This window comes from Coniophora puteana (genome assembly GCF_000271625.1).
Source record: "Coniophora puteana RWD-64-598 SS2 unplaced genomic scaffold CONPUscaffold_14, whole genome shotgun sequence".
In the NCBI taxonomy this organism is placed as follows: Eukaryota; Fungi; Basidiomycota; class Agaricomycetes; order Boletales; family Coniophoraceae; genus Coniophora; species Coniophora puteana.
The window spans coordinates 1,142,143-1,168,325 of record NW_006913066.1 but is presented as its reverse complement, the minus strand read 5'-3'; the positions used below and the strand labels follow the sequence as shown (position 1 = coordinate 1,168,325).

The following is a 26,183-nucleotide window of genomic DNA, read 5'->3' as shown; positions in this document are numbered from 1 at the left end:
ACGCATGTGTATGTTACATCCCGAAGATGCAAGTTAAGATAAATGTCCTTTCCAATGCATAGAAGTACAGTGAGAAGTTGAAGATCGGGCTCAAGCCCGTTTTCATAACCACAGTGAAGAAACTCATGCTCGGTTGTATCCCCCAAGCTCACTACCGAGCTCGTCCTAGTGAAGGGAGAAAAGGGTCAACTTGGCGATACGCAAGGTGTGCGATGAACGGCTCACTTCGAGACCAAGACCCTGGAGACCCTCAAGGTCGAAATCGAACGAGCCGAGGTCTAAACCGTCCTATAAAACCACCCTTGTCAGCAACGCCTTACACTGAAGGGCAAGCCCGAAAGGCTCACAGATTCATCGCCGCCGCGCTTTTCAAAGCCCTTGCCGCCGAACCCGTCATTACCGAAGAACGAATCTTGCTTGAGCTTCTGGTCCTGGTCCTTAGCCTTCTTCTTCTTGTCGGCGGCGGCCTGCTCTGCGGCCTTGTCCTTCACGTTCTCCTGATCCTTGATCTTGATATCATTGTTCTCTTTGTCCTTGTTGAACGCCTCGTTGTTTTTCTGCGCGGCGAAAAAGAAACGTAAGCGGCTGAGAGCGAAGGTCGAAGATGAATCGGGGAAGACACACCTCATTTGACTGCTGCTTGTTCTTCTTGTCTTTGTTGTTCTATCAGCCAAGGTCAGTCACAACACTCACCAAGGCGCGTAGAAAGCGTGAAAGACCCACATCAAAGATATCAGCGTTGTTGTCAAAGCTGCCAATGTCACCAAAGTCGTCGCCTCCGCGCTTGTTGAAGCCCTTGCCAAAACCGTCGCCAAAGTCGGAATCTTGGTTGAACTTGTTGCTCTTGACCTTCTCGTCATTCTGGTTGAGCACGTTCTTGTCGTGATTCTTCTTCGCGTTCTCCTTGTCCTTGTTGTTGTGGAGTTCAAGCACCTTGTCTTTGTTGTATTCCTTGTCCTTGACGGCTTTGTTCTTTTTGTTCTGTTGAGGCGAGGCAGAAAACCATGATCAGCTTCGTCTCCCTAGCTGTAGGCTGCACGAATAGTACTCACGTTAGCATCGTTCAATTTCTGTGCACATGCCAGATCATGAGCGCGGGTGTGAGAAGAGGAAACTCGCGTATGCGTACGTTATCTTTGTTGTTAAAATCCGCGTCATTATCGAACGCTCCGCCAAACCCGCCAGACTCGTCGCCACCGCGAGCGTGCAAGTTCTCCTTCGCCTTCAAGTTCTCGTCCTTGGCCTTCTGGTTCTTGAGTCTGTCGGCCTCGTTCTGGGCCGCCTCCTTGTCCTTGGCATTCTCCTGGTCGCCAACTTTGAGTTTGAGATGCTCCTTGTCTTTGTTCTTCGCGTAGTCGTCGTCCTACACCGCTGTGTCATTACTCGAACTAGGAAGCGTAGAGGGAACATTGACTTACAGTGTGCTTCGCGTTCTTGTCCTTGTTGTTCTTCTCGTTGTTGAAGGCGCCGAACTTGTTCTGAGTACGAAAGACGGCGTCAGATAATCCTCGCCTACACCAACTTATTATAAATACTCACCGCGAAGTTGCCGGAGCCACCCTTACCCTGGACAGACATATCAGTTCACATGCGATCAAACAGTAGAGAATGAACTCACGCCCTCGTCACCGCCACGCTTGCCAAGGCCGAGCTTGCCGAAGACGGAACCGGCGTTGATCGCGTTGTTCTTGTTCTTGTCGTTGTGGTCGTGCTTCTCGTCGGCGTCGTGGTGGTGCTCGACGTTCTCCTTGTCCTTGTCGTAGTCAAGATCAATGTCCTTGTTCTTGTTGTACGCCTTGTCCTTGACGGCGTCCTGCTTCTTGTGCTGTATGGGAGAAGAGAAGACGGCGTGAGGATACGATCAGGGTGATGCGGCTGGGTGGGATACTTACGTCGAGCTGGTTCTTGTCCTGTTCACGAAGACAAAAACGTAAGCTCCAGTAATGCGCGGTCAACTAGAGGAAACCTTACGGCGTTCTGCTTGTTGTAGCCAACATCGGCGTTATAGTTGGCGCCGGCACCCTTCTTGCCTTCGTCCTGCTTGCCTTCGTCCCCACCACGCTTGTCGTACTTCTTACCGTAGCAGCCGCCGTCGCCGCCGCGCTTATCATACTTCTTGCCGTAGCACTTGGGCTGACACTCCCCCTCGTCTCCACCGCGCTTGTCGTATTTCTTGCCGTGGCACTTGTGGTGCTTGGGGTAGCACTCTTTACCGCCGTCGCCGCCGCGCTTCGCGTAGTACTTCTTCTTGCACCCGCCGTCGCCGCCGCGCTTGTTGTACTTCCCGGAGCCGCCACATGGCTCGTAGCATTGGTCGTAGCACGGGTTGTAGCACTCGCCGCCGCCGCCGTAGCCACCGTCGCCGCCACGAGCGACGAGCGCGCCATCGGAGCCGGGGATGGTGAGGCCCTGAGCGACGGAGCCGGAGAAGGCGACCGCGAGAGCGACAGATGTAGGAGAGATGAACTTCATGATATCTTCAGAGGAATAGAGGAATGAAAAGCGGACGTAAGGGAGAACAGAAAGTTGCGAGTCGGTCTTCTGGGGAGAGGGAGAGGAAGACGAGGTAGGTATCTGAATGGTCGATCCCTGTTCAGTGCCCAGAGAAAGTGCGTTGCAGAGGACTTTATATGCGAGGGTCCTCAGGAGACGGGTGAAGAGGAGAGTCCTCGTCGTGCACCATAGAGTTGAAGTCGTGAATACGGCATGGTCCGTTCGGCAACATAGAAGTGTCTGGTAGAGGATGAGATCGCTCCTGTGGAGGGACCGCTTGTATTGAGAGCTGGTGACCTGCAGGCGATCACGCTCGGTGCCAAGGGCACGCGCACCGTCGACATAGGATCGACTCAATGGCAGGCGAAAGGAGGGCTGCGCGTTATTCAAGACACCCTATATGCGCTGATGAATGTTTTCTGGCCACGGCCGTGAGATGCGCTGGAGTTGACCAAGCGTGCAGAAACCGAGATCTATGCGATGTCAAACGGTTGGACGGCACTCTGGTGCGCGTTTAGTAAAGTGGAAGGTATACCTACGTCTTCACGAGTGAGGGCAGGCGAGACATGCTCCGAAATAGGTTTCATGGCAGAGAATTGAAGGATCCGCAGCGACGATCGACATTGAATATTGAAGCTCCTAGAAGACGCATATAGCCTTACGCCTTGCTCAGTAACCCAAATAGACGATCAAGAATGTTAAAAGGGTCACTGTTACGCAGCCTCAGGCATTCTCCGTTCCTTAGCCGGCGAGGGGCTGAGGCTGACCACAGAGGGAAGATGTCAGAAATCGGACCAACGAGCCCGACGGTCATCTGAGGTGTGGGGAATGTTGGTAACGGTGACCCCTGAGGCAGACCTTCGTTCGTCTTCCACGGGTATCACTCAAGGTGGCTTCCGAGACTCCGCCTTAGAAGATGCTCTGAGCGAGACGAGTGGGAAGATGGAAACCTCACTGAAGTATCCAGCCGAAGGAAAAATCAACACGTCGCCCGTTGTTTGGCGAGGGCTTTCGGACCTAACAACTACAAACAAAGGCCAAGACAAAGTACGCGACTCGCATCCAAAGCGCACCAGCTTCGCAAACCTCCTATGTGACAATATCCAGCAGCCCTACTATGAAGTAAACACCTGTGTAAATAAACATACGGCAATCCAGCACAAATTGAGTCCTCAGCTGCTACACTCCGCCCACGTGCCATTCCCGTTACTCCGCGCAAACGACTGGCTCTCCACGAAATTATCCAACTGGCAGAGCCCGTCCCCGCTCCCGCAGAACGCCAACGGCATCACAGCATCATTGACCAGTACCCGGATCGACGGCGTCCCACCGCAGTCCAGGCGCTCCGCAACAAGCCGCGCAGAGAACGGCACGATCTTCGACAACACAAACGTCCTGTCCGCATCCACACTCGCCGTGCTCAGATCCGCGCTCTGCTCAAACAGCCCCAACGCCGCGAAAATCGACACCATCTCATGATCATGCGAAAAGTCCGCATAAAAGCTCATTCCGAGCGGGAACGTCGCCGGATCGCCGTCGAGCGTCGCGTTCGTCTGCGTCGCGTCCTGCACGGGCGCGTCCTGCAGCCGCGCGAGCAGCTCGTTCACCCACCCGACGCCCTGCACGGGCCCGAGCGCCGCGCCGTACGCGTTCGCGTAGTAGTCGTCGAGGTCGTTGTAGTACTCCCACTGCGCGAACTCGGCGTCGGTGAACAGCCCGCAGAACCCGGACGCGCGCTCGTACGCGACCGTCTCGGACGGGCAGAGCTCCATCAGGTTGATCACGTCGGACTTGCCGATGCTCGCGCCGGGGCAGTCGTCGTTGATCCGGTCTTCGATCGCGGGCGCGAACACGTCTTTCCAGTCGTTTCGCTCTTTCTTGCCGGACTCGGCGTTGGGGCACATGTCGTCCTCGAGCGTGTCGTTGGTGCTCTGGTCGATGATCACGGAAAGGACAGGTTGGTACTGGTTGCTGCTGGCAAACGCGAAGCCTGCGGGAATGAGCTCATCTGATGAATGGGTCGCGAGGATGACCTCACCTGCAGTCCAGTTGTTTGCCGAGTCGATGACTCGCTGCGAGCCCGATGCCCGTACAAACGGGAGATAGCTCGAGTTGACGAGTGACGCATACCGGGTGTAAGCCACCTGCCCGGAGTCGTAAGACCTACGAACGATAGTCAGCGCTCCAGATGCGACCTTTCCGCTTCACCTGGAACCATGGGGGAAACCCAACGTACTGTGCAGCGCCGAACGGCACCAGATCGTCCGTGCCAAGCCCATACGTCCAGTTCGCCAAGAAGTCGTACTGCGACCCATTGAAGCTCTTCGCGCTCTGCAGCTGCTCAGCGCTCGCCTGCATATCCTCCCCGTCGCTCTGCTTCGGGTACCTTGCGCCGTGACGTTGCAGCTGAATGCGTGAGGAAGTTCATTCAACGTTTGTGAGGCGCAATACATCGCGATCAAACCAGTTAGCGTCATCGTTCGCGAACACGGAACTAGCGCGAGGCGCCCAGGGGCAGAGAAGTGTAAATACGCACCAGGTTGACCTGCGTGATGGTGCATCCATCTGGCGGGGCCGTGTAGTTTTCGACGCTCGTGTATGGGGTGAGCTCCGCCCAGTACTGCGTGAGCGACGTGGAAACCCCGAGCGAAGGCGCGGTAGGCGTCACCGCAGCGGAGACGAGTGGGCCCGCGAGGGCGAGGAACGCTGCTGCACGGTGCATCGGTGCTGTTGTCAGCGGCAGGAGGGGAGAAGCCAGAGGCTACTTTTGGTGTGGATGAGCTGTCAGGGAGGCAAACTGATAAATCTTAGGATTGTAAAAGAGGCCTTATATGCTGCTGGCCGCTGATGGGAGAAACTGGGATAGACGGAGAACGGAGCGGCCGAAGGCCATCCTGCTCGGGAAGTCGACCATCTCTTACTGTACATTTCGCGAAGAACGTATGGGTCCTTCGCTTCTGCCGGAGTATATGGCCAGTGACGCTTGTCGGCACAGGGCGGCATACAGCGTATGATCAGAGGACGACGCCCAAAGCGTGCGCCTTGGCGAATTTACAGTGTGGCCTCATGAGACAGCGCATGAATCCTCGCCCCTGACCTCGAACGGGGGCAGCGAGCGAGCGAATGGTAGGAAGGGAAACCAGGAATACCGCTGTGGTCGTGTGCTTGCTCAAGAGCGAGGGCGGATATGCATGGGTATGGACGCACGTTCGGTAGAATGAAGATGATGATTTGTTCAGCACGTTCTGGCAGCTAGTATCTGGAAGCTTCCATCGAACAATGTTGATGCAGATGTCCCCTAATGTAATCGGATGTTATTTTTGGGAGTCGACGGAGGGTGAACTATCATTCTGTGCGTGAACCTTGCTCATAAGAATAAACAATGGCGTGTGTTCGATTCTTCATAAAAACACTGACTTCAGGGGCTAGGCGGCGATAAGTGCATGACCAGGAACGATAGCCTGCATCCGCGAGAGCTGAACACCGAAAGTTTGCCATCATCTGATGGCGCGAGTGCCTGACAGAATAGGCGACAGTGCAGACGAATGCGGGGAAGAGTACTGTCGTGGTCGTCCGGCGAATGATATTCCGCTGTGTTCGCACGTGCGTCGATGGCGCCCAGCTGTGAGAGGGCCCACGTTGCCAAAGAAAAGAGCGTGAGGAAATCCGAGTGCTTTGATTGTAATTGGAAGAGGTTGGATCAACGACGTGGCGTTCGTCGCGTAAGGATCGTCGGTCCTGGCTTGTAAGAGCGATGCGGACACGAAACAAGGAGGGCGCTATTTGTTCTTGTTAGGAACGGAAGTCTTCGGCAGATAACGAAAACGGCGGCGTTTGCATCCGACCCGCGCCCGTGTCTCGGGATCGCGTGTCGCGTTCTCATCCTCGTCTTCGAAGGCGAATGGCTAGAGATAAATCTTCCTGAAAGTGCGGGTAGTACGCGGGTGCACCTTCGACGTGAACAAAAATCGACTTCTGGGACCTCTGTGGCCAACCTGCTTCGTCCTTAGCCCTGCAAGTGACGCAGCCAATCTCTTCGAGCTCGAGCCCGTCTCGTGGCGCTCAGTCGTGCGCGCTGTCCTTAACCAAGGTGTTCTCTTACCCTCTAGAGAGCCTTCGTTCAAGATGACCTCTGACATGACCTCGGTACTCGCTCCCTTATGTCGCACCCAATGTCCCTATTACGTTACCCTTACGTCCTACAAGGTTTCATTTGCGCCGTCGCCGCACTCAGCGCTCAACGTGCCCGCTGTATCTCAGCAATGGAAACCGAGCGCGTCTTCTCTTCGCGTTTTCTCGAGCTTTTACTTTTCTCCCCATCATCGTCCTATACTGAGCCTTTGGACGTTCGTCCTTGTCGTTGGCCTCTCCTGTTGCTGAAGAGCTTAAGAATCAACCAGTTGCACCGCTTCGGAGAATCAGGATGGTATGTATGCTCATGATGAGCAAGAGCTACTTTGTTTTTGCCAGACATCTCTGACTCAGATTTTCTCATAGCTGCCTTTACAGCTGGATGCATACCACGTAGAGAAACCCTCTTCTTCTCTCAGTCGTCTCCTGGGTGTCCCCGAGATCCTCCTTCTCATATTCGACATCCTCAACGCCGATACCCACTATTTTCAACCCGAATTCGACGCGGACGCGGAGAATATCGTCCACGACTATATCCCAGACCCCAACACAGCCTTCCCGTTCGCACCCGCCCTCGTCTGCCGCCAATGGCTCGACCTCATATGCTCCGTCTCCGCATACTGGCACACCCTCGTCCTCGCCGTCGACTCCCCCCTGCTCACACCCCCCATCGTGCGCAAACTCGTCGGCGCCGCGAAGCCCGGCACCCTCGTCGGCATCCGCCTCGCGTCCTCTGCCTCGCACCCCCTCACACCACACGCCGAATCCGCCCGCGTCGCATACACCCTCTCCCTCCTCCTCCCGCATCAGCACATCTGGCACTGCACGCGCCTCTCCCTCTCCCTCCGCTACCACTCCTCGCTCCTCGTCGCGCGGCGCTACATCCCCACCGCCGTCCTGCGCCAATGCACGCGCCTCGCGTTCCGCGCGCACATCACGGACAGCACGGCGAGCCTGTGCGTCTCGCTCCCTGAGCGCGCGGGGCGGCTGGAAGCGCTCGATGTGGACGCGCAGACGTTTTTGGAGACGTTTTCGCAGTTTGATCGGTGGGCTGGGTATACCGGTGCTGGATCGGAGAAGCCGGGGATGGCGCTGCGGATATCGCGCTTTCGGCCTCGAGCCGACGGCGGCGGCGGCGGCGTAGGTGGGGAGAGGTACATCTCGCGCGAGGGCCTCGTCGCCGCTCTAGGCGTGCTGAACGCCAAAGTGCACCTGACGGCGCTGTCGATCTCGGACGTCGAGTTCTTCCCCGCGGCCGCAGACGCGCAGCAGCAGCAGCAGCAGCCGGGCGCGATGTACGCGCCGTTCGTGGAGAGTGTCGGCAGGCTCGTGTTCGAGGACGTGGACGGCGCGTTTATATCGGCGTTTTACGCGCATTGCAGTTTTCCGCTCGAGGAGCCGCCGGAGGAGACGACGATAAGGCGGTGCGCGTTGCTTCCCTCGACTGGTATTCAGAGTCGCCACATTAGGTTCGCTGAGATGGAGGCGGAGCACGCGAGGCACCTTCCCGTTGCGCTCGCGCACTGGCACGGCACGGGTATGACGTTCGAGCGGTGTGGTGGGGCGTTTGTGGGGAGGATGCTTGGGGCGCTTGCGTACGGGGGCAAGCCTGAGGGGTCGAGGTATATCTGTGAGAAGCTGGAGCATGTGAGGATCGAGGGGTGTCAGTTTGAGATAGAAGAGTTGAGGACGATGTTGGAGGTGAGGCGAAAGGTACGGAGGGTCAGAGTTTGCGGAGGGCCGGAGATAGGTGAGGAAGACAGGGAGTGGCTAGATGCGAACCTCGACGAGTTTATGTGGAGGAATGGAAGCTTTGAGGTTGCCGTGGGCGGGGAGTAGAGAGCTCAGCCTTGTGGAGTAGCTTTTCAATATTTCATTTTCGTACAACCTCAAACAAAGTCCAGATACGATATAGCACTCGGATCCGTACAAACGTGGTCTATAATCGCATCGCTACTTCACTCGTAATCTTACATTGACGACAACAAAAACAGTATCCTGAACCAAGTCGCTACCGCCTGCGACGCTCTGACGCAAACCCTGTCTCTCCGCTCACTGGCAGAAGCCGATCAGCGTGAAGGCGTTGGCCGCGTCTGCAAGAACATATCGCGTCAGCAATCTCGTTAAGGGCGGTAGCGAGCTCAAAGGGCGTACCTCCGGGGGCGTTGTTGTTAGTGAACCTGTTGACAGCCCACACCTGGCGGCTGAAAAAGGGGGCGGATCGGGACTGTGGCCGCAGAGCGAAAACAGGTTAAACGCTTACTTAAGTACGATTATCGTGCCGGCTTGGTACTGCACATGTGACAATTCAAGTTTAACAAGGGAGGCTGAGGGAGGCGGGTCGCGGACGTACCGAAGCGGCGCGGTCGAATTGGTTCGCGAGCTGGTTGCAGTCCAACGGGCTGTATACGGTGGCCTGGGGCTGCTCATGCAAACATGATCCAGAAGGAAATGGTCAGGACCGATTGTACGCTTCGATACACGCGAAAAAGACTGACAGAGGCGAGCGCGGCGACGGCGACGGCGAGAGTGATGAAGATGGACTTGAACATGTTGGATGAGTTGAGTTGGGGTGGGGTGGGTGGACGAAGGATGTGAGGTGAGTGTGGGTGATGAGAGATGAAGGCAGAGCTACGTTGAGATTTTATACGCGTTAGGACAGGGGAGAGCCGTGGCTGAAGACGCGCAGGATCATGCTCGATCACGGATGAATTTGCAAGTCGTGTCTTGTGAGAGAAACATATGAAAGGTCAAGTTGGTCATGCGCTGCAGAGAGGTCATACGTTGACGCGCTGTGAGACCAAGGGCAGAGGCAGAAGACAGAGAAAGTCGTGCACGAGAACGCGGGCATAGCGTCATAGAAGGTCAGAGAAAAGGTCATAGAGCAGGTGCAGCGTCGAGCACGGGTGTACTAAAGCCTCGTTTGTCGAGCGATGTGCGGGTTAGAAATTGTGTGATCCGGTAAAGAGAGTCAGAAGGTAATGATCATCGGCCTCGTTGAATTGAGTAGTGGAGAGACACCAATCGAGGGTGCGACAAATGAGTTGGAGATGCTGGAGTCTGACCAGCGAGACTCGTCATGGTTGAGTGTCTGAGCTGGTCAGTTCTACGTTCTTGAAGCCTCACGATGAGGTCGAGAGTGGATTTAACACTCCTATACCAGACGTGTATAGGAGAGCAACTGGAAGGAAAGGAGGAGATGACCTTGCCCGGATAAGGGCGTGTGGCTGTGCATGAGGCTACACGTCTGCCACGCGCACCAAATTATCGTTCGCCTCCAAGTCCCAGACGGTCCACGGTTCAGCTCACCATGCTCTTCGATGTGAACGTATGTTTCTGGTTATATCTCTATATGCACGCGATCTGACGCAGCGACCAGCGAAAACTGCTCTCGCGGTCGGACCGCGTCAAGGGCACCGACTTCCATCCGACCGAGCCCTGGCTGCTCACCGGCCTCTACAACGGCACCGTCAACATCTACAACCACGAGACAGGCGCCATCGTCAAGTCCTTCGAGGTCTCAACAGTCCCTGTCCGCTGCGTCAAGTTCATCCCGCGCAAGAATTGGTTCGTCGCCGGCTCAGACGACTTCCAGCTCCGCGTCTTCAATTACAACACCCACGAGAAGGTCGGCGCCTTCGAGGCCCACCCAGACTACATCCGCTGCTTGACTGTCCATCCGACGGCCAGCATCGTGCTCACTGGTAGCGATGATATGACGATCAAGGCTTGGGACTGGGAGAAGAACTGGAAGTGCATCCAGGTCCGTCCATCCGCCACCAACAAGTGTTTCTTCCGATTGCATCTGATCGCCCATTTCTTCATGTCGTCGATCACACTAGGTGTACGAGGGCCACACGCACTACATCATGAACCTCACATTCAACCCCAAAGACGCCAACACCTTCGCCTCCGCGTGCCTCGACCGCACCGTCAAGATGTGGTCCCTCACCTCCCCGAACGCCAACTTCACCATGGACGCCCACGACAAGGGCGTCAACTACGTTGACTTCTACCCCGGAGCCGACCGCCCCTACCTTGTCACCACCGGCGACGACAAGACCATCAAGGTCTGGGACTACCTCTCCAAGAGCTGCGTCCAGACCATGGAGGGCCACACCAACAACCCGAGCTTTGCTGTGTTTCACCCCAACTTGCCGATCATTATCAGTGGGAGCGAGGACGGGACGGTGAAGATCTGGAATAGCAACACGTACAGGCTCGAGAACACGCTGAGCTACGCGCTCGAGCGTGCGTGGTGCGTCGCGCTCCGCAAGGATGCAAACGAGGTTGCTGTGGGCTTCGACGAGGGTGTCGTTGTTATCAAGGTATGCACTCTGCTCGTCCCCGCATGCGTCCTTTCGGTGCTAATGACCGCTGCAGCTCGGCAGGGACGAGCCCACATACAGCATGGACCCCTCGGGCAAACTCATCTACACCAAAAACCAAATTGTCCTCTCCAGCAACCTCGCCACCCTCTCCCCTTCCTCAACCTCTTCCACCGCGCCCTCGGAAAAAACAGACGGCACGCGCCTCCCCCTCTCTCCAAAAGAGCTCGGCACAACCGAGATCTTCGCGTCCACGCTGCTGCACTCCCCGAACGGCCGCTTCGTCACCGTCGTCGGCGACGGCGAGTACATCATCTACACGGCGCTCGCGTGGCGCAACAAGGCGTTCGGGAACGGCAGCGCGTTCGCGTGGGCGGGGGACAGCAACACGTACGCGGTGCTCGAGGGCAAGACCAAGGTGCGCGTGTTCCGCAGCTTCAAGGAGCGCGGCGGCGCGGGCATGAAGGGCGCGGGCAGCTGGACGGTCGATGGGCTGCATGGCGGGCCGTTGCTCGCTGCGCGGGGGAAGGGCTTTGTGGTGTTTTGGGACTGGGAGAGCGGGGAGATTGTGAGGAGGGTTGATGTTGATGCGAAGAATGTGGGTTCTTTGCGTTTGGCTATGGCTGATGATTGAGTTCTAACTTTCTCTGTAGGTCTACTGGTCGGCCACGGGCACGCTCGTCGCGATCGCGTCGGACGATTCGTTCTATGTTCTCCGGTTCAATAGGGACGCGTACACCGCCGCGATCGATGCGGGTGCAGATATCAGCGACGAGGGCGTCGAGGAGGCCTTTGAAGTCGTCGCCGAGATCAACGACTCGTGCGTCCCGTTTCCTCGTCCTCGATCTACACTGCTTACATGGAACCAATTACAGGGTGAAGACGGCCAAGTGGACTGGCGACTGCTTCATCTACACGACAGGGACGAACCGGATCAACTACTTTGTGGGTAGCGAGAGCTACACGATCTCGCCCTCGGATACGTGCGTTGTTTCCTCTTCTTTGCACCTACTCCAAGCTGCTGACCTGATATACGCACCGACAGCCCGCTGTTCATCCTCGGCTACCTCCCAGCGCACAGCCGCGTCTACCTCGCAGACAAGGACATGCACGTGTACAGTTACGCGCTTAGTCTCGGCATGGTCGAGTACCAGACCGCCGTCCTCCGCGGCGACATGGACGCCGCAGCCGAGATCCTGCCCACGCTCCCGCGCGAACAGCTGAACAAGGTCGCGCGCTTCCTCGAGGGCCGGGGTACGCCGCCTTTCCTTCCTCCCATCGTTCTCATGTCTCAACATTGCCTGGTCCGCGTAATTATAGACCTCAAGGAGCTCGCGCTGCAAGTGACCCAAGACCCGGACCACAAGTTCGACCTCGCGCTCTCGCTCGACGACCTCGACGTCGCGCTCGACATCACGCGCACCGTCCCGCCCGCCGAGGCCGAAACCAAATGGAAAGCGCTCGGCGACCGCGCGCTCGCGGCGTGGCGGTTCGACCTCGCGCGCGAGGCGTTCGACAAGGCCGGGGACCTCAACTCGCTCCTGCTCCTCCTGCTCGCCGTCGGCGACCGCGCGGGGCTCGAGGGGCTCGCGGGCCGCGCGGAGGACAAGGGCGCGAATAATCTGGCGTTCGCGACGCGGTTTCAGCTCGGCGATGCGGGGAGGTGCACGGAGCTGCTGGTGAAGACGGGGCGCGCGCCGGAGGCGGCGTTGTTTGCGCGGACGTATGCGCCGAGTCGGGTGCCGGGGGTGGTGGATGTGTGGCGCGGGGAGCTGAAGAGCAAGGGGAAGCCGAAGCTTGCGAGCGGGATTGCGCATCCTGGTGAGAAGGCGGAGCTGTTTGAGGAGGGCTGGGAGGATGCGTTGAAGCGCGAGCAGGAGGGGCCTGTGGCAGTGGAGGAAGAGGAAGATGACGACGACGACGATGAAGACGACGGTGAGTATTTTCTACCGTACCGTCTCTGCAATTAACGTTTCTGACGCTGGTATTGTAGATGATGACGACGAAGAGGAAGAGGAGGAGGAATCAACACCGAATGGAAGCGGGGTACTGGTTGACGCCGCTTGATGGCGGTAATACCCTCGTTTCCTCGTCCGACATGTAAAATGCTACACGCAGCTAATTTCTATTGCTATCTGCCTTAAACGTTGTGCGCCTTTCACCAGCAGGTAAGAAAACCCCGGTTAAAGCGGCAAGTATCAAAGGTCAAGTGCAAAGGGTATACGGGCCTGGCAAGTAGATGCAAACGCCTACATACGCGAGCAACACCAGTCTTGCACCAAGCCAACCGCCCCTCACTTATATATGGCTAACCTTGCCGATTACAACGACAGGCTAAGTAAGGTCTGACGGTCATGTGAGGACTGCTTACCGATAACACGCAAACCCACCTAATCACAATCTCCGTCAGCGTTTCAGGCACTTGGAGACTTTTGAAAACTCGGTTCATCAACGAGTGTTTATAATGCGATGACTCAAGGGTATGTTGAGCTCACTTCATCTGGTGTGAGGCAGCTGCCCAGGCAACTCATGGTACTCAAAAATAGCGGAAAATCCAAGTAGCTGTCTTCGTACTCACGCATCCTCGTTTTTGAGCACCAGAACTTCACTGAAGTCTGAAGTACATTGAGGAGCCTGGAGAAGATCGTCAGAGGAGCTGACAGACCGACGGCACCTTTTGACCCAAGTCTCTTTGACGGTTGACAGCTGTCATTTCGTTAGCACGGTGTCTTAGTAGCGTCTTGGTAACGCGGGGCGGGTAAAGTCACGCCTTTGCTTTCGCTAACCAACCGAATAGGTCTCTAGTCATTTTCATTATGCATCAAACAACATCGGACGTGCCCTCTGCTGGGGTACATATACCCCCAGACCTTCACCCGGCTCTGGAAATGGAGGATAACCTAGCCATGAATCCAGACGTCGTCTCCGTTGGTTCGACGATGTCCAACGTCAAAGAAGCGAGCGGACCTCGTCACGTCGAGGCCGGGTTCTACGGTTGCTTGTACCTCCTTTTCGAAGCATATCCAGTCGTCTTTACTGAGGGTCACCACTTGAACCTCGGCCAGTCTGGGCTGGTGTTCTTGCCTCTACCTATCGGCGGTATCATCTCTGTCATTTTGGTGAGCACTTTCTCGGTTCGCCAAAAGCATCACGCTGATAATTATCCTATAGTACATTTTGTTCGTCAACCCCCGGTATGCCAAAAAGGTCGAACAATATGCTACTGCACCTGTGCCTCCTGAAGCGCGTTTGGACGTTACCCTGTTTGCTGCACCATTGTTTGCGATCTCGTTCTTCTGGTTTGCGTGGACATCCTACCCCAGTATACCGCTTTGGGCTCCATTGATGGCTGGAATACCGCTGGGCATTTCCATTTCCTGGATTTTCGTGAGTCATCCATCATATCGCTCTTATATTCTACACTAACGTACACTCCTAGCTTTCTCTACTCAACTACATCATCGACGCATACCTGATCGCCGCAGCCTCTGCGCTCTCTGCGAACACCATCGTCCGCAGCTGCTTCGGAGCTGGCTTTCCGCTATTCGCTACTCAAATGTATGAGAAACTTGGACCACAGTGGGCGTCGACGCTGCTCGGCTGCATCGCTGTGATTATGATCCCGATCCCGTTCGTCCTCATAAAGTATGGTACCAAGTTGCGCGCCAAGTCGAAGTTCGCACCTTCTGCATAGTTTACTCATGTCCCCCTTTGGCCCTTGTACGATTCGACGATCGTATGATATCACGACATCATCACTAATCATTAAATTGTTCAGTAAATACCTTACTATACTGATACTCGCATATTTCTTATCGTTGGAACGGTTATACCTGCAGTCGGTATCAAATCAAGCCGCGCTCATTCAATCCCTTTCATATTTTCAGTCCGCAGTAAGGCACTTTTAGGTCATACTCACGTACACTCTGTTGCAACGGCTGTCGCCCGCTTCATGGACACGTCTGGCGACACCTCTTCTGATGCCTCCGGTTTCGCCAAGGTCCTCGACTACGCTGCCACCATGAACTACGATATATCTGGGGTAGTTGGTCCTCCACCGGGCGCAGCCACATGCATACAACACGACTTCGGAGGCAATCGTCTCGTTTGACAACGCACAGTCGATCAAAGCCAAGGGTGCGTACGTGAAGCACACAAGGTTGATTGGATGGGCGTTCTCGGAGGCAGGTGGTGATTACAACGACATTAATATTCTCCTCGATGCCATTCATTCGACGTCTGGTTTCTAGACATTCTCTGTCTACGGTTTCATACTCCATACATTCTGTAGTTGGGTGTACATCTACTCTATCGATGCTTGGTCTACCCCTTGTACTTGTTGCTTCTCTCAATGGTCTCGCTGAAGAGGGGCAATTATGTATATCTGTATCGTAGTGATAACGCGACGAGTCATAATCACGTGTTTTGACGCTCCACGCAGCCTAGCCCCGATTCGAACTTAGAAGCCGAACGCCGAACTCAAAACATTTCCCAATTCCCATCGTCCTCCATGGGATGGAAGATGAGACCCACATCGAACTCTGTTATATCAAATGGCAATGGGCGTATTCTGCTTCGCTCCGGAAACTCCGCGCGTGGGAGGAGCTAGGGGAACATTTACATATAGAAGGTGGCAGAACGCGGAGAAAACAGATTAGAACTGCGCCTGCTTTCTCTCCCACTCGTTGACTTCCAGCCCAGTACTAGTACTACCGCTAGCTCCTGGCTATCCTCCGCTTCGGAGCTTGGATAACGATCGGGAAACGTACCAAGATCCCCCATCGTCTCCATCGTATGCCATGGGGACAGAACAAGAAGTGACTGGTAGCAGCGACTCGGACGATGGAACTCGTAGCATTTCCTTCAGCCAGCCCGCTACAGCGACGAGCTCCCAGATGATGTTCGAATCGGCCAACTTTGTGTCCTTGCCCACGGAGGTTACATGTGCAGTGAGTGCTTGTAGCCGTTTGCGTATCGATCGAAGAAATGAAAAGCCTTTCAGGTACTTTCTCAGCTTCACCCGGCGGACTTGCTTCGCTTCTGCCGTACAAGCAAGGATTTCCGTGACATGTTGATGTCCGAATCATACGACTCCATCACGATATGGAAGTCTGCGCGAGAATCGCACGGAGACGTTCCTGAGCCCATGCCCGGGGTCTCGGAGTTTCGATGGGCGACTTGGTTGTTCGAGAATCCTCCCTGCGAGGTAAGGTCCGTCGTTTTGTTGATCGAGATCATTTGATGAGAAAACCCTGCAGGTCTGTGGCAGCCGCATACCATTGTTGCAGCGTGGTCCCTACCTATCAGTGGGACATCGCGTATGTAAGGAGTGCTTCCGCAAGAAGTGAGCACACGAGGATACTACGAACGCTGTTCGAATGATACCTGACGTTCCCTATTTTAGGTGCCTATTCCCGTTTAATGTTTCTCGCGAGGAGAATCAGGATGTTCCTGATATTGAGCTCTTTTCCCTTTCTGTACCTAAAGGTCAGTAGTCCCGGCATCGTGTGGCGAAGAGCTCATCCCTAGCTTGCTCCATGAGATAACGGACATGAAAAGCCCGGGTTCTGGGCTGAAGACGTGAACGATGTATCAGCTACACTACGGTCGTTAACACGCGACATCGAACTGGATAAGCATGGAGCGGCTCAGGCTCTTGAAGATTACATGGATCGTCGTAGGGAGCTTGTTAGATCATCTCACCAGGTACATTTCTGAGATTATTCTATTGCTTTTACTCTCCATTCATTGATCTTTCACGTGCAATTATTTCCGCAGGCTTACCAGGATTTTAAACACTGGAGGACACGGGATAGTCCTCGGGTGAGGTCTCATAACCGCGAGGAGTACTTACCCACCCTAAGATAATGTGACTCCAAACTGACATTTAGAAGACTACAGAGTTACATTGCCGCCCTGGGGTATACTTGGGATGACTTCATGTTTGTCATGAGACGCCATCCTAGACCTTTCTATGATTACCTGTTCACGCGTGACACGGAGCTGAGACATGAAGGTGAGTGAATTTCTCATGCGCTTTCATCACTTGAATATGTGCACGTATGTCGACGTCTAATTGATGCACCGTCTTTCAAAGAGTGGAAAAAAGAAGAGCCTTTGGTTATCGAACAGCTCGGGCGCTGCCCAGCAGAACGTGAAGCCGAACATCGTCTCAATGTTTTGGCGGACAGATGGTCTGTTGTGACGGGACATTACAAAAACTATTTGCAGGACTTGCCTCCGCTTCGGCAGGCCGAGGCACCACCTCTTGCGGTCGCAAACCTCTTTCCTGGTATTGATATCCTCGTCAATAGCCCCTCAACGGACTTTTTATCTCATGAGCTCTCGCGAGCTATGAGAAACATCAAAGAAATGATCGCAGACTACATCGAAGCAAAGGACATGATGTGCCGCGACATTGCCGTACAGTGTCTCACACACAGTGACGACCATCCTCCCCCTCACCACCTCGCTTCCTTCGTTATTCAATGTGCACAGCAGGACTGTTTCAATCGAGCCGAATACGGGCTTCGTAATAGGCCACTCTTTGGGCCGGCAGACGTTCGGAACCACCACTGTTACTCGCAACCTCTTCCTGAGTCGCCCCTTTGTGGCTTGGAAAGCCGTTACGCCTTCAGCGATCGCGGGCGCGAGGTTGTTCTCTCCCTTCTGTCCTTGCTTGGACTAGAACCCCACACAACTCTTCCGGAGACACTAGACCGGCTTTCGGCGAGGTTCTTATGCGGCAACTGTCCGTCCATCGAAACAGCTACGAATGAGTCGAGGTATTTGTACAACTGGCGACAGAGTGTGCGTCGACGTTCACAAGTTATGTCATGATATTATCCTCTGACTAAACTCCGCGCCATTAGGTGATTCATTCTATCGCTAGCGACAAAGAAACACACGTGGAGTTCAAGTGGGAACTACTCCCCGATGAATCAGCAGAGGACGTCGCCAGACGGGAGAAACGTAGCAGGGAGACAGATACCTTGGACGCAGGGATTGAAGCATGGTGGTGCAACCATTGCAACCATACCCTGGAAAATGGCGAGGACCGCAAACTCAACGTTCTGGCTCATATATGCGAGCGGTAGGTGTCCCATATATCATAAGCTCCGCGCCATAGCTAACACGAGATAAATGTGCTCCTAGCCACAAGGAAATCCTGTCCCCTGAGGAAGGGCGTGATTTCTTCTTTTCCCCCGCACAGACCCGGAGCGGCCCCCAGCCCATACTCTATGTTGTCGAGCGAGCGGTCACCCCCAACTAAACGATACAATGTCGTTCGTGATGAAGAGACACGGTCACTGCTCCAAATTAGCGGTATCGCTTGTGCTAGTATCTAGTCCGTATATTAGAACACGTTGAATGCTCGCATATGCATACCACGCACGTTTCACGGCAGTGCTCACCGTAAGTTTCACCATCCGTCGTAGTTGAATGGAATAAACAACGATAACGATGGTGAAGAACGCACTGTGATGCATTCGTCGAGGGTGCTCAGCGCAACACGGGAGTGTTGGAAGCCTGGAACATGTCAAATGAAAACCCCCTTTGTTTGCAATTAATTACCAACGCCATCAGGTCATAATAGCAACAAACAACCTCCATCTCCCACAACTTACGTCCCCAACGTTTCCAGCTATATCACATCTAATATATTGTCAAAGAGCCCACAACCCGACACGAGGACGCAGACCAGCTAACACAAGGATTATGGCCAAGATGATATCAAGTAGAATGCCCCAGGTATAGTCCATGCGCATGCACAAGAAAGTCGTAAGAAGGGTAAAAGAGAAAAGTATGAAGACCATAGGAGTCTGGGAAGATAGTTTTGCAAACGCGTATTGTATGTAGACGTGAACGACTAAAGGAGCTATAGTGATGATGATATGAAGTCCGAAGAAGAGGTTGAGTGAGTACATCCATGTTATGACGGGTGCGGCGATGTGTAGGAAGTCCGAGTTTGAGAAATGAAGGTGAGTGTTCCGAAGTCGTTTCGTTTCCGGATGAAATGAAGGTTGGTGCGCGCGTTCTCCGATGGAAGTTCGCGCGATGTTTTGGTATGTACAGATCAAGCACGTACAGCAAGGAGCACTCCACACGTGTTAGAGGAACTCCTACGACTGCGACAAGATCTTGTCAATCGACTCATTCAGGAAGTCCTTGCGAGCGGCCAAGTCTGCCTTGGGGAATTTCGCTGCAATCGCCTCGCGAGCGGTCCTGCACAAATTGCCATTAGTATCTATCACCAGAGGCATCTTAGGTTGAAGACACTCACTTCTTCGTGACCGTCATCAGATCTTGCGTACTCAGATAGATCCTGAGCGCCAAGAACAGCTCGTCATCTGTCGGGTTCTCGTTCATGTTCGGCCCAGCGAAGGGGTTCACTGTCGTCGCCATCGAGAACGTCGACATCGGACGCGCACCTCCGCCTTCGCCGCCCATACCGGCACCCATAACCGGCACACCAAGCTGAGAGGCCGAGCCCGAGAACATGTTCATGTTCGTCATCATCGTTGCCCGTGGGTCCTGCGGCATCATCCCGTACACGCTGCCCGTCTGTTGGTACCCAAGCGGCGCCGGGAACGGCATCCCGTTGTGTCCGCCGTACTCGGAACCCCCGGTGATCGAGCCAGCGCCAAGACCGACACCAGCGAAGGGGTTGAATGGCATCTGCGGCAGGAACTGAGACATGGCCGGCTGCCGGCCGTCGTACATGGAGCCGGCACGCGAGCCGCTGTACATCGAAGGTACCCCCTTGCTGCGAGCGATGTTGGGGTTCGAGGCGTTATTCGCGGTCAGGTTCGTGTCGCGGTAATAGTCACCACCGTGTTGATTGTAGCTACTCGGCGACTCCGGACGTGAGCGAGGGAATTGTGGCTGAGACATCGTGTGAGGATAACCCGTCCCGTCAGAGTGATGAGACCCGTGCTCCCAAGCTTCCGCTTCGTATTCTGTGGGCGACATGGATGAGTGAGATGGATGATACAACCAAAGCAGCGTCATGGAACTCACCGCTGAACTTCTTGAGAGGAATCATCGACTCATCGAAGCGCTCATCCTCCGCCATGATGACCTTCTTGTTACCGCCATCACCGATGACGACGCGCGTGTTACCCCACGAGAAATCGTCCATGCACCAGAACGAGTAAACCGGCAGGAAGAAGGCGTACACCGGGTACGAGAGCAGGTACACAACTAGCCAACCGACAAGCATAAACTCGCGCTTGATGATGAAGATGATCGCCTGGGAACGTGCGTCAGACACAAACTCGACGGGCCAAGGAGCAGTGGGAAGCTTACCTGTAAACCGTACGTGATACCAATCATAATGATCGAAATGACCGGAAGCGCAGCCTGGCCTGTCGCAACGACAACGATCAGGTATACGAGCTACAACGCATACATCGCATCAGCATCGTTCACATCAAAATGATACAAAATGACACGCACATAACACAACGTAGCCGGCAAAATAATCGTCCCCAGCAAATCAATAAACACAAAGAACCGCATCGAGAAACAGCAGAACCCGCAGAGTTCCGGAAGGACCAGCAGCTCCACAAGATTGTGAATCGTCGAGTTAATCCACCGACGTCTTTGGGAAAGCAGCACGCGGAACGACTCGGGCGCCGTCGTGTGCGACACCGCGTGCGGGATGAACTTGGTCTTGAACGTCGGGAAATGCTTCAACAGCAGCGTCGTCAAGAACCGATCCTCGCCGAGCGAGAACAGGTTCTTCTTGTGCAGCGTGTCGACGTGGTTCTCCGCGTACTCGTCAATGATCCGGTTCGAGATGATCACCGGCCTTCCCTTGTCTGCCGTGCGGATGCGGTACAGCGAGAAACAACCAGGCAGACACGTGACGGAGCCAAAGAGCGACTCGAACGCCTTGGAGAGGTGGTGCGAGATGTAGTACTCGTATACCTGGATCATCGTCCACCACGAGCCCTCGGGGTTGAACAGCTTCGTCTCGCCGCAGATGCCGATGATTTTCGAGTCGTCCGCAGTAGCTGCGACAAGCCGGTTGAGTGATTCGGGCGTGACGATCGTGTCGGCGTCGACAGTGAAGATGTACTCGTAGAAGGCCGGGTCGATGCCGATGACGTTACGCATCTGGTGGTAGATCTCGAGCTCGAGCGGGTACATGGGTGCATCGAAGTGTACGCGATTGAGGTAGTGCATCAGGAGGATTTGCGAGTCACGCTTGCCGCGGTTACCGGGGCGGGAGCGCTCCGTGGGCTTGCCGACCTTAACGACGACCATGTACCTATCCGCACGCGATCACCGTTAGCTTCAGATGCAATGGAGGAGAAACGAAGGCAACGCACGGAACAACATGCCCCTCAAACTCATACAAGCCCGAGTAAATCTTCCCATAGTTCAGCTGCTTACTCCCCTCGCCGATACTCTTAAACATCAACGGCTCGGGGTCAACCTTCGGATCGACACCCAGAATATCCAAACAAATACGCGGCGTCGTGCGGTCATTGCCCGAACCGATAATGTTTCCATCGCAAATGAGGAACAAAAGCTTGCGCTTATCGTCGTAGTTGAGCGCCGCGAGCGAGTCGATCGTCCGGCGGAGCGAGTCCTCGCCCTCGGTGTAGCACGGGATCTGGCAGAGGATGAACTTGTCCTGCATCTCCGGGCTCTGCTTCCCGCCGAGCTGCAGCGCCGAAAAGACTGTTTCCCATACACATCACACATCAGCGCGCCGCTAACAAAGAAAAGAAAGGGAAGAAGGCACGCACACTTCAGCACAATACTCCCGCACAGAATACTCGTAAACACCAGCAACAGATAATTCTGCACCTGGCACCTGGCCGACTTCCTGAAATCCACCTGTCCGACCGTGAACGCATTCGAGATACAGTCCATGTTCGACTCGCGCGTGGCCGAATCGAGCCCGCCGAGCACCGCGTTCAGCGGCTTCGTGATGTCCTGCCCGGCCTGCTCCTGGAACACGCTCACAATGTTCTTATCCAGGAACTGGTACATGCTCGTCGCGCCCTGGTTGATCTGCACCGTGTTGACATAGTCCGTGAGATCGAAAATCATCTGGTTGTAGATCGCCCAGATCCTGCATTAATAATTCGGCGCGTCAGCTCGCGGTCCCTCCCAATAGCGGAGAGGAGAGGAAAGGAACGCACCTCGGATTATCCTGGCTCTGCGCCTCGCTCCACACGGCCCCCTTATCTACCACAAGCGGGCCCTTGTAATAATTCTTCATCTTCGGCAAGAAAGTCGCGCTGTACCAATCGCTGTTGTCCAGCGCAGTTCCCTGCGAGCTCTGCGTGCTGCCCGAGTTGTGCATCGCCTGCGGCACCGTCGCCGTAAAGTTCTTCGACGTCAGCTGCAGCGTCGGCTGAGTCACTAAGCCCTGGCACGCGAGCGCGAGCGGCGGCGGGAAGTAGCCCGTCAGATCCTGCCCCGCGAGCACGTCCAGGTTCGCCTTCGAGTTCGAAGAGATGCCCTGGATGTCCGAATGCTGCCCGTGGATAAAGTTCGTGAGGTCGTACACGCCCCCGTTCACCGCCGCCCACCAGTCGTTGTCGCCTGTGTGCTGCGCGACCTCGCCCGCGCTCCACGCCTTGTCGAAATTGGGGCACAGCAAGCGGCCGAACTCGATGATGTAGAAGATGATAACCGCGTTGAGGAGGAAAATGATGAGGCAGAGCGTCAGCTTCTCGCGCCACGCGAGCTGCACGTCCGGCCGCTTCATCCGCCCGACGTGGTGCAGCAAAAAGCCCGGCAGCCACCACGTGGACAGGCGAACGAGCAGGAGCCAGTACTTGCGCGAGCGCGTCGTTGGCAGCTCCTCGACCGTGTTCGTGTTCGCCGCCGTAAGCTCCTTCGTCGTAAAGTTCATCGTCCCTGCCCCCGGCGGCCCACCACCGGGCCCACCGGGCGTCTTCTTGTCCCAGTCGGACGCTCCCCATCCATCATCGTTGTCGGTATACGCCGGCACCTGCCCCGGACTCGGACTCGGCAGACCCTGGTGCGCGTACTGGTCGTTCGGGTCCTGGTATCCCGTCCCGTTCGTACCCGTCCTCGCCAACAACAGGTTATCCCTGCTCTCATCCATAAACGGACCCCCTCTCGGCGCGCCCATTCCGACATCGCCGTGGCCCGTGCCCGTATACTCCGTCGTGTCGTCCCTCCCACCTGCCTCCTCGGAGTCGGACTCGTCCTCCCACGTCCCGCGCATGCTCTTCTCCGCCGCGCGCACCCCGTCCTCGAGCGCCTTCCACGCGCCATAGCTCAACCACACACACCTCAAGCCAACCGCATACTCCGTCCCCTCGCGCCACCCATTCTGCGCACACAACGCCTTAATCTTCTCCTCTTCCGTGCCCTGCGCGCGCGGCCCAACATACCGCGCACAAAACGTCGCATGCTCATACTCCGCAACATACTCCACACTCCTCCTCGCCACGATATCCGGAAGCAGAAGCGCGCGCACCTGCGCCTTCACACGGCGCTTATCGAACGAATTCGCGCTCCCCGAGTCGTTCGGCCGTATACACGAAACGGTCCACATCTTGCTCCCGGGCACCTGGTCCATCGCACCCAGCAGCACCTCGCTCAGCGCATGGTTCACCTGCGTGCTGACCCCGTAGATCTTGGCCGGGTCCAGCCGGGGATGCTCCGCCTCCGCGAGCCCCGCCGTCGCCTGCGCGAGCGACGACGGCGCGCGCAGCGGGCGGCTCGACACCTGCGCCTGCACGATGATGCCCTCGTCCTTGCTGTGCCTTTCCGCCGCGAGACTCGGGCCCGACACCAGCTTGCTCACAAACGCGTCCTGCGACGCCCGGAGCAGCGTCACAAACGCCGCGTCGACGAGGTCCGCGTCCTTCTCGATGAACTGGCGCACGTCGTACGCGACCTGCCCCGCGTAGTGGTTGATCGCGAACGTGTGTCTGTCCGACATCGCGGCGTCCCCCGCGTGCGGCGCGGCGATGAACGAGCCGTGCACGCCGAATTTGCCGACCAGATCCTGCAGCAGATCGTCGTCCTTGCGCTCGCCGGACTTGCCGCTCCTGTACGCCGATCCAGCCTTCCCGAGAACACCGACAACGCCTCCAGGCTTCTTGCTCGCGCGCTCGGAGAGCGAAGCCCCGCGTAGCAGCTCCACGCACGCGCCATTGTCCATCGTCGCGACCGCCGGGAGGGAGACACCATCGCCCGTGACGTGCGCGTTGTAGCCCACCGCGTCTTCGAACGTGTGCCGCAGGACATAGGACTGAACGGTCTCGTCCGCGAAGTTGATACAAAACTCGTCGAACGCGTTCTGTCCGAGGTGGGAGAGGAGAGGTGCGGTCCCAGAGAAAACCATGCTGTGCGTGCCCGCGGCGCCGCGCGTCTGGAAGCCCGGCTGGTCAAGGATCGCAATCTGCGTCGCGCGACCGTGGCCAACGCCGCCCGCGCCACTGAGGCTGAGCGACAGGGAGGGGCGCGACTGCTGCTCGGCCCCTTGATCACGGTTCGAGGGCGCAAGCTTGTGGTTGGCCGTTTCGACAACATATGCAAACAAGATAGCGTAAAGGTCGCGGATGAAGCTATCCCTCTGCACCGCGCTCTGCTCCACGTTCAACAACACCGTATACACCTCCTTGCGGACATAGTTCGTCTTGTTCGTCAGCACCTGCGTGAGGTCTTCGCTCTGGACACCCAAGAAACGCGCGGCTTGCTCGAGCACGTGCGGGTTCGCGACGTACGCGGCAACATCCGAGTGGTCCGCCTCCGTGAACTGGACGTTGGACAACAGCAGGATGGCGACGAGGAGTGTGAAGATGGCGTTTACGTGCTTGGTCTTGAACCCAAGCGTGCGCATCGCGTCGCGGACGTCTTCGAGCGCGATCGCGTCGTCGCTGAACGGGCCATATGGAAGTCTGTAGCACCCCGAGCTCGCAAGGAGCGCGTAGTCCGACGGGTCTTCGAGCCCGAAATGGTCGCGCTCGCCCGCGGTTGCGCCCGCGAGGAGCTGATAGAAGATGTGGAATGAGCGCTCTTCATGCGCCAACCTTCCGACGCGGGATTTGTCGAGGGCGAACGCGAGGACCTTGGCGGCGTCGATGCGGCCCTTGTCGGTGAAGTGGAGTTCAAGGTAGCGGGTATGCCGGGAGGCGTTGGGGTTCTGCGCGGTCTTGGCGTTGCCGAAGGCGTCGAGGAGGGTCTCAAAGGACTTGATCTGGCTGGCGATGCGTTGTTCCTTCTTGGAGTGCGCCGAGAGCCGAAGGAGCTGGTCGACGAGGAGGCGATTTGTGGAGGATTTGCCGGAGCCCGTGATGCCACTTTGTCGAGTAAGCGTAATAAGGCCATGCATCGTGTATGGTTCGTGGAAAAGGAGATGCAAGGAGCCAATGAAAGGGAAAAGAAAAGGAAGGCAGCGAGTCAGCACAAGATACTCGCGTTGAGACAAGAAGAGAACGAGATATAGACTGACCGGCTGACGACGGCTTGGCTCTCGCCGCGTCTACGCATGAGGAGGTAGATCTGTGCGGCCATCTCATACACGTGGGGTTGAAGGACCCTGTTGGCCATTGGGCTGGCCGCTGAACCCCCTGCGCCGCCCTGGGGTGTCTCCTTGTAGCAGCGCTCCTCGTACTCGCGCGCTGTGGAATCGTTGACGTTGGAGAGGGTCTTGTAAGGGTTGACGACGACGAGGTTTGTGGCTCCTATGCGCGCGTAGGGGAGGTTGGCGCGGAAACGGGTGTTAAGGACTGCGAGGATGGCATCGTCGTTGGGGTAGATGGTTGCGGATGAGGAGGAGGAGACGAGGTCGACGAGGTCGCCCGTGCGGACTGCATGGGAGGAAAGGGAGGCGGACGAGGCCATCTAGGGAAACGGAGACGGTGGCCCCAGCAGTTTGCTAGCAGCCTCTAGGTAAAAGAAGGCAAATGGAAAAGAAAGAGAAAGTCAAAAGAATAGGTTGGGAAGAGAAAAAAGAGGCTGAGCGAAGCTGGAGGTGGATGTATGCGTCGTCGAGGCAAGAAACGAGCGCAGGCCTAGATCGGTCGCTGCTGTGGCAACTCCGTTCCCACTCTCTTCAGCCAATCCCCGTACGCGCCGCTCTCACCTTCCGTAAGCCATTCAAACCAGCTCATCGTCGTCTCTGGCAGCGAGGAACATTGTCGAGGGTCTATACACGGCCCCAAAGGACGCGTCGCGTCTTATGCAATTGCACGTCCCACTAAAAACAGATCATGCACCCACACGTCC

General features: G+C 56.1%; 8 protein-coding genes across 8 annotated transcripts; 4 read left to right on the top strand and 4 right to left on the bottom strand.

Annotated features, from left to right (window-relative positions):
- Positions 1-51: 51 nt before the first annotated feature.
- Positions 52-3,436, bottom strand: CONPUDRAFT_169001 (uncharacterized protein). The gene is made up of 13 exons (XM_007775496.1): positions 3,033-3,436; positions 1,972-2,889; positions 1,893-1,910; positions 1,619-1,825; positions 1,540-1,566; positions 1,419-1,478; positions 1,130-1,363; positions 1,053-1,070; positions 724-981; positions 625-663; positions 348-557; positions 226-288; positions 52-165 (listed from the first exon to the last, which is right to left on the bottom strand). The coding sequence occupies exons 1-13, from the start codon at positions 3,078-3,080 to the stop codon at positions 124-126; spliced, it is 2,142 nt and encodes a 713-aa protein (XP_007773686.1). The 5' UTR covers positions 3,081-3,436; the 3' UTR covers positions 52-123.
- Positions 3,436-5,329, bottom strand: CONPUDRAFT_111433 (phytase). Its single transcript, XM_007775495.1, has 4 exons — positions 5,030-5,329; positions 4,730-4,899; positions 4,532-4,656; positions 3,436-4,483 (listed from the first exon to the last, which is right to left on the bottom strand). The coding sequence occupies exons 1-4, from the start codon at positions 5,213-5,215 to the stop codon at positions 3,666-3,668; spliced, it is 1,299 nt and encodes a 432-aa protein (XP_007773685.1). The 5' UTR covers positions 5,216-5,329; the 3' UTR covers positions 3,436-3,665.
- Positions 5,330-6,540: 1,211 nt separating this feature from the next.
- Positions 6,541-7,117, top strand: CONPUDRAFT_85011 (uncharacterized protein). The gene is made up of 2 exons (XM_007775494.1): positions 6,541-6,919; positions 6,991-7,117. Exons 1-2 carry the CDS (start codon positions 6,666-6,668, stop codon positions 7,019-7,021), a joined length of 285 nt encoding a protein of 94 aa, XP_007773684.1. The 5' UTR covers positions 6,541-6,665; the 3' UTR covers positions 7,022-7,117.
- Positions 7,118-8,676: 1,559 nt separating this feature from the next.
- On the bottom strand, positions 8,677-9,176 carry CONPUDRAFT_158489 (uncharacterized protein; the record flags this gene model as incomplete). Its single annotated transcript, XM_007775493.1, has 5 exons — positions 8,677-8,717; positions 8,779-8,828; positions 8,888-8,916; positions 8,978-9,046; positions 9,123-9,176. The coding sequence occupies 5 exons, from the start codon at positions 9,174-9,176 to the stop codon at positions 8,677-8,679; spliced, it is 243 nt and encodes an 80-aa protein (XP_007773683.1).
- A 741-nt stretch (positions 9,177-9,917) lies between these two features.
- CONPUDRAFT_85010 (coatomer protein) lies at positions 9,918-13,098 on the top strand. Its single transcript, XM_007775492.1, has 9 exons — positions 9,918-9,952; positions 10,004-10,387; positions 10,467-10,952; positions 11,008-11,550; positions 11,606-11,772; positions 11,828-11,935; positions 11,998-12,206; positions 12,273-12,887; positions 12,946-13,098. Exons 1-9 carry the CDS (start codon positions 9,935-9,937, stop codon positions 13,017-13,019), a joined length of 2,604 nt encoding a protein of 867 aa, XP_007773682.1. The 5' UTR covers positions 9,918-9,934; the 3' UTR covers positions 13,020-13,098.
- Positions 13,099-13,942: 844 nt separating this feature from the next.
- CONPUDRAFT_16955 (uncharacterized protein) lies at positions 13,943-14,634 on the top strand (the record flags this gene model as incomplete). Its single annotated transcript, XM_007775099.1, has 3 exons — positions 13,943-14,071; positions 14,124-14,339; positions 14,392-14,634. Coding segments are annotated over 3 exons (588 nt in total), but the record flags the coding sequence as incomplete, so codon positions are not given.
- Positions 14,635-15,658: 1,024 nt separating this feature from the next.
- CONPUDRAFT_168998 (uncharacterized protein) lies at positions 15,659-18,355 on the top strand. The gene is made up of 10 exons (XM_007775491.1): positions 15,659-15,901; positions 15,955-16,158; positions 16,211-16,296; positions 16,357-16,439; positions 16,495-16,658; positions 16,731-16,798; positions 16,847-16,968; positions 17,050-17,762; positions 17,825-18,045; positions 18,108-18,355. Exons 1-10 carry the CDS (start codon positions 15,752-15,754, stop codon positions 18,223-18,225), a joined length of 1,929 nt encoding a protein of 642 aa, XP_007773681.1. The 5' UTR covers positions 15,659-15,751; the 3' UTR covers positions 18,226-18,355.
- A 251-nt stretch (positions 18,356-18,606) lies between these two features.
- On the bottom strand, positions 18,607-25,836 carry CONPUDRAFT_111431 (glycosyltransferase family 2 protein). Its single transcript, XM_007775490.1, has 9 exons — positions 25,408-25,836; positions 22,112-25,255; positions 21,713-22,041; positions 21,290-21,644; positions 20,412-21,228; positions 20,262-20,351; positions 19,974-20,205; positions 19,237-19,912; positions 18,607-19,178 (listed from the first exon to the last, which is right to left on the bottom strand). The coding sequence occupies exons 1-9, from the start codon at positions 25,797-25,799 to the stop codon at positions 19,076-19,078; spliced, it is 6,138 nt and encodes a 2,045-aa protein (XP_007773680.1). The 5' UTR covers positions 25,800-25,836; the 3' UTR covers positions 18,607-19,075.
- Between the last annotated feature and the right edge of the window lie 347 nt (positions 25,837-26,183).

What these genes read in the sequence shown, in the direction of transcription:
- CONPUDRAFT_169001 (XM_007775496.1), bottom strand. Translation starts at nt 3,080, where the DNA reads ATGAAACCTATTTCGGAGCATGTCTCGCCTGCCCTCACTCGTGAAGAC. An exon ending in GTGGCTCCGGCAACTTCGCG is followed by an intron (nt 1,479 to 1,539) that starts GTGAGTATTTAT and finishes TTTCGTACTCAG; the next exon opens with AACAAGTTCGGCGCCTTCAA. An exon ending in ACAACGCTGATATCTTTGAT is followed by an intron (nt 664 to 723) that starts GTGGGTCTTTCA and finishes CTTGGCTGATAG; the next exon opens with AACAACAAAGACAAGAAGAA.
- CONPUDRAFT_111431 (XM_007775490.1), bottom strand. Translation starts at nt 25,799, where the DNA reads ATGGCCTCGTCCGCCTCCCTTTCCTCCCATGCAGTCCGCACGGGCGAC. An exon ending in CAGAGCCAGGATAATCCGAG is followed by an intron (nt 22,042 to 22,111) that starts GTGCGTTCCTTT and finishes TTATTAATGCAG; the next exon opens with GATCTGGGCGATCTACAACC. An exon ending in TCCTCTCAAGAAGTTCAGCG is followed by an intron (nt 19,913 to 19,973) that starts GTGAGTTCCATG and finishes TGTCGCCCACAG; the next exon opens with AATACGAAGCGGAAGCTTGG.
- CONPUDRAFT_85011 (XM_007775494.1), top strand. Translation starts at nt 6,666, where the DNA reads ATGTCCCTATTACGTTACCCTTACGTCCTACAAGGTTTCATTTGCGCC. An exon ending in CGCTTCGGAGAATCAGGATG is followed by an intron (nt 6,920 to 6,990) that starts GTATGTATGCTC and finishes ATTTTCTCATAG; the next exon opens with CTGCCTTTACAGCTGGATGC.
- CONPUDRAFT_168998 (XM_007775491.1), top strand. Translation starts at nt 15,752, where the DNA reads ATGGGGACAGAACAAGAAGTGACTGGTAGCAGCGACTCGGACGATGGA. An exon ending in CACGGAGCTGAGACATGAAG is followed by an intron (nt 16,969 to 17,049) that starts GTGAGTGAATTT and finishes CGTCTTTCAAAG; the next exon opens with AGTGGAAAAAAGAAGAGCCT. An exon ending in TGTACAACTGGCGACAGAGT is followed by an intron (nt 17,763 to 17,824) that starts GTGCGTCGACGT and finishes CCGCGCCATTAG; the next exon opens with GTGATTCATTCTATCGCTAG.
- CONPUDRAFT_85010 (XM_007775492.1), top strand. An exon ending in AGAACTGGAAGTGCATCCAG is followed by an intron (nt 10,388 to 10,466) that starts GTCCGTCCATCC and finishes CGATCACACTAG; the next exon opens with GTGTACGAGGGCCACACGCA. An exon ending in ACGATCTCGCCCTCGGATAC is followed by an intron (nt 11,936 to 11,997) that starts GTGCGTTGTTTC and finishes ACGCACCGACAG; the next exon opens with CCCGCTGTTCATCCTCGGCT.
- CONPUDRAFT_111433 (XM_007775495.1), bottom strand. Translation starts at nt 5,215, where the DNA reads ATGCACCGTGCAGCAGCGTTCCTCGCCCTCGCGGGCCCACTCGTCTCC. An exon ending in GTGCCGTTCGGCGCTGCACA is followed by an intron (nt 4,657 to 4,729) that starts GTACGTTGGGTT and finishes TATCGTTCGTAG; the next exon opens with GTCTTACGACTCCGGGCAGG. An exon ending in GGCAAACAACTGGACTGCAG is followed by an intron (nt 4,484 to 4,531) that starts GTGAGGTCATCC and finishes TCATTCCCGCAG; the next exon opens with GCTTCGCGTTTGCCAGCAGC.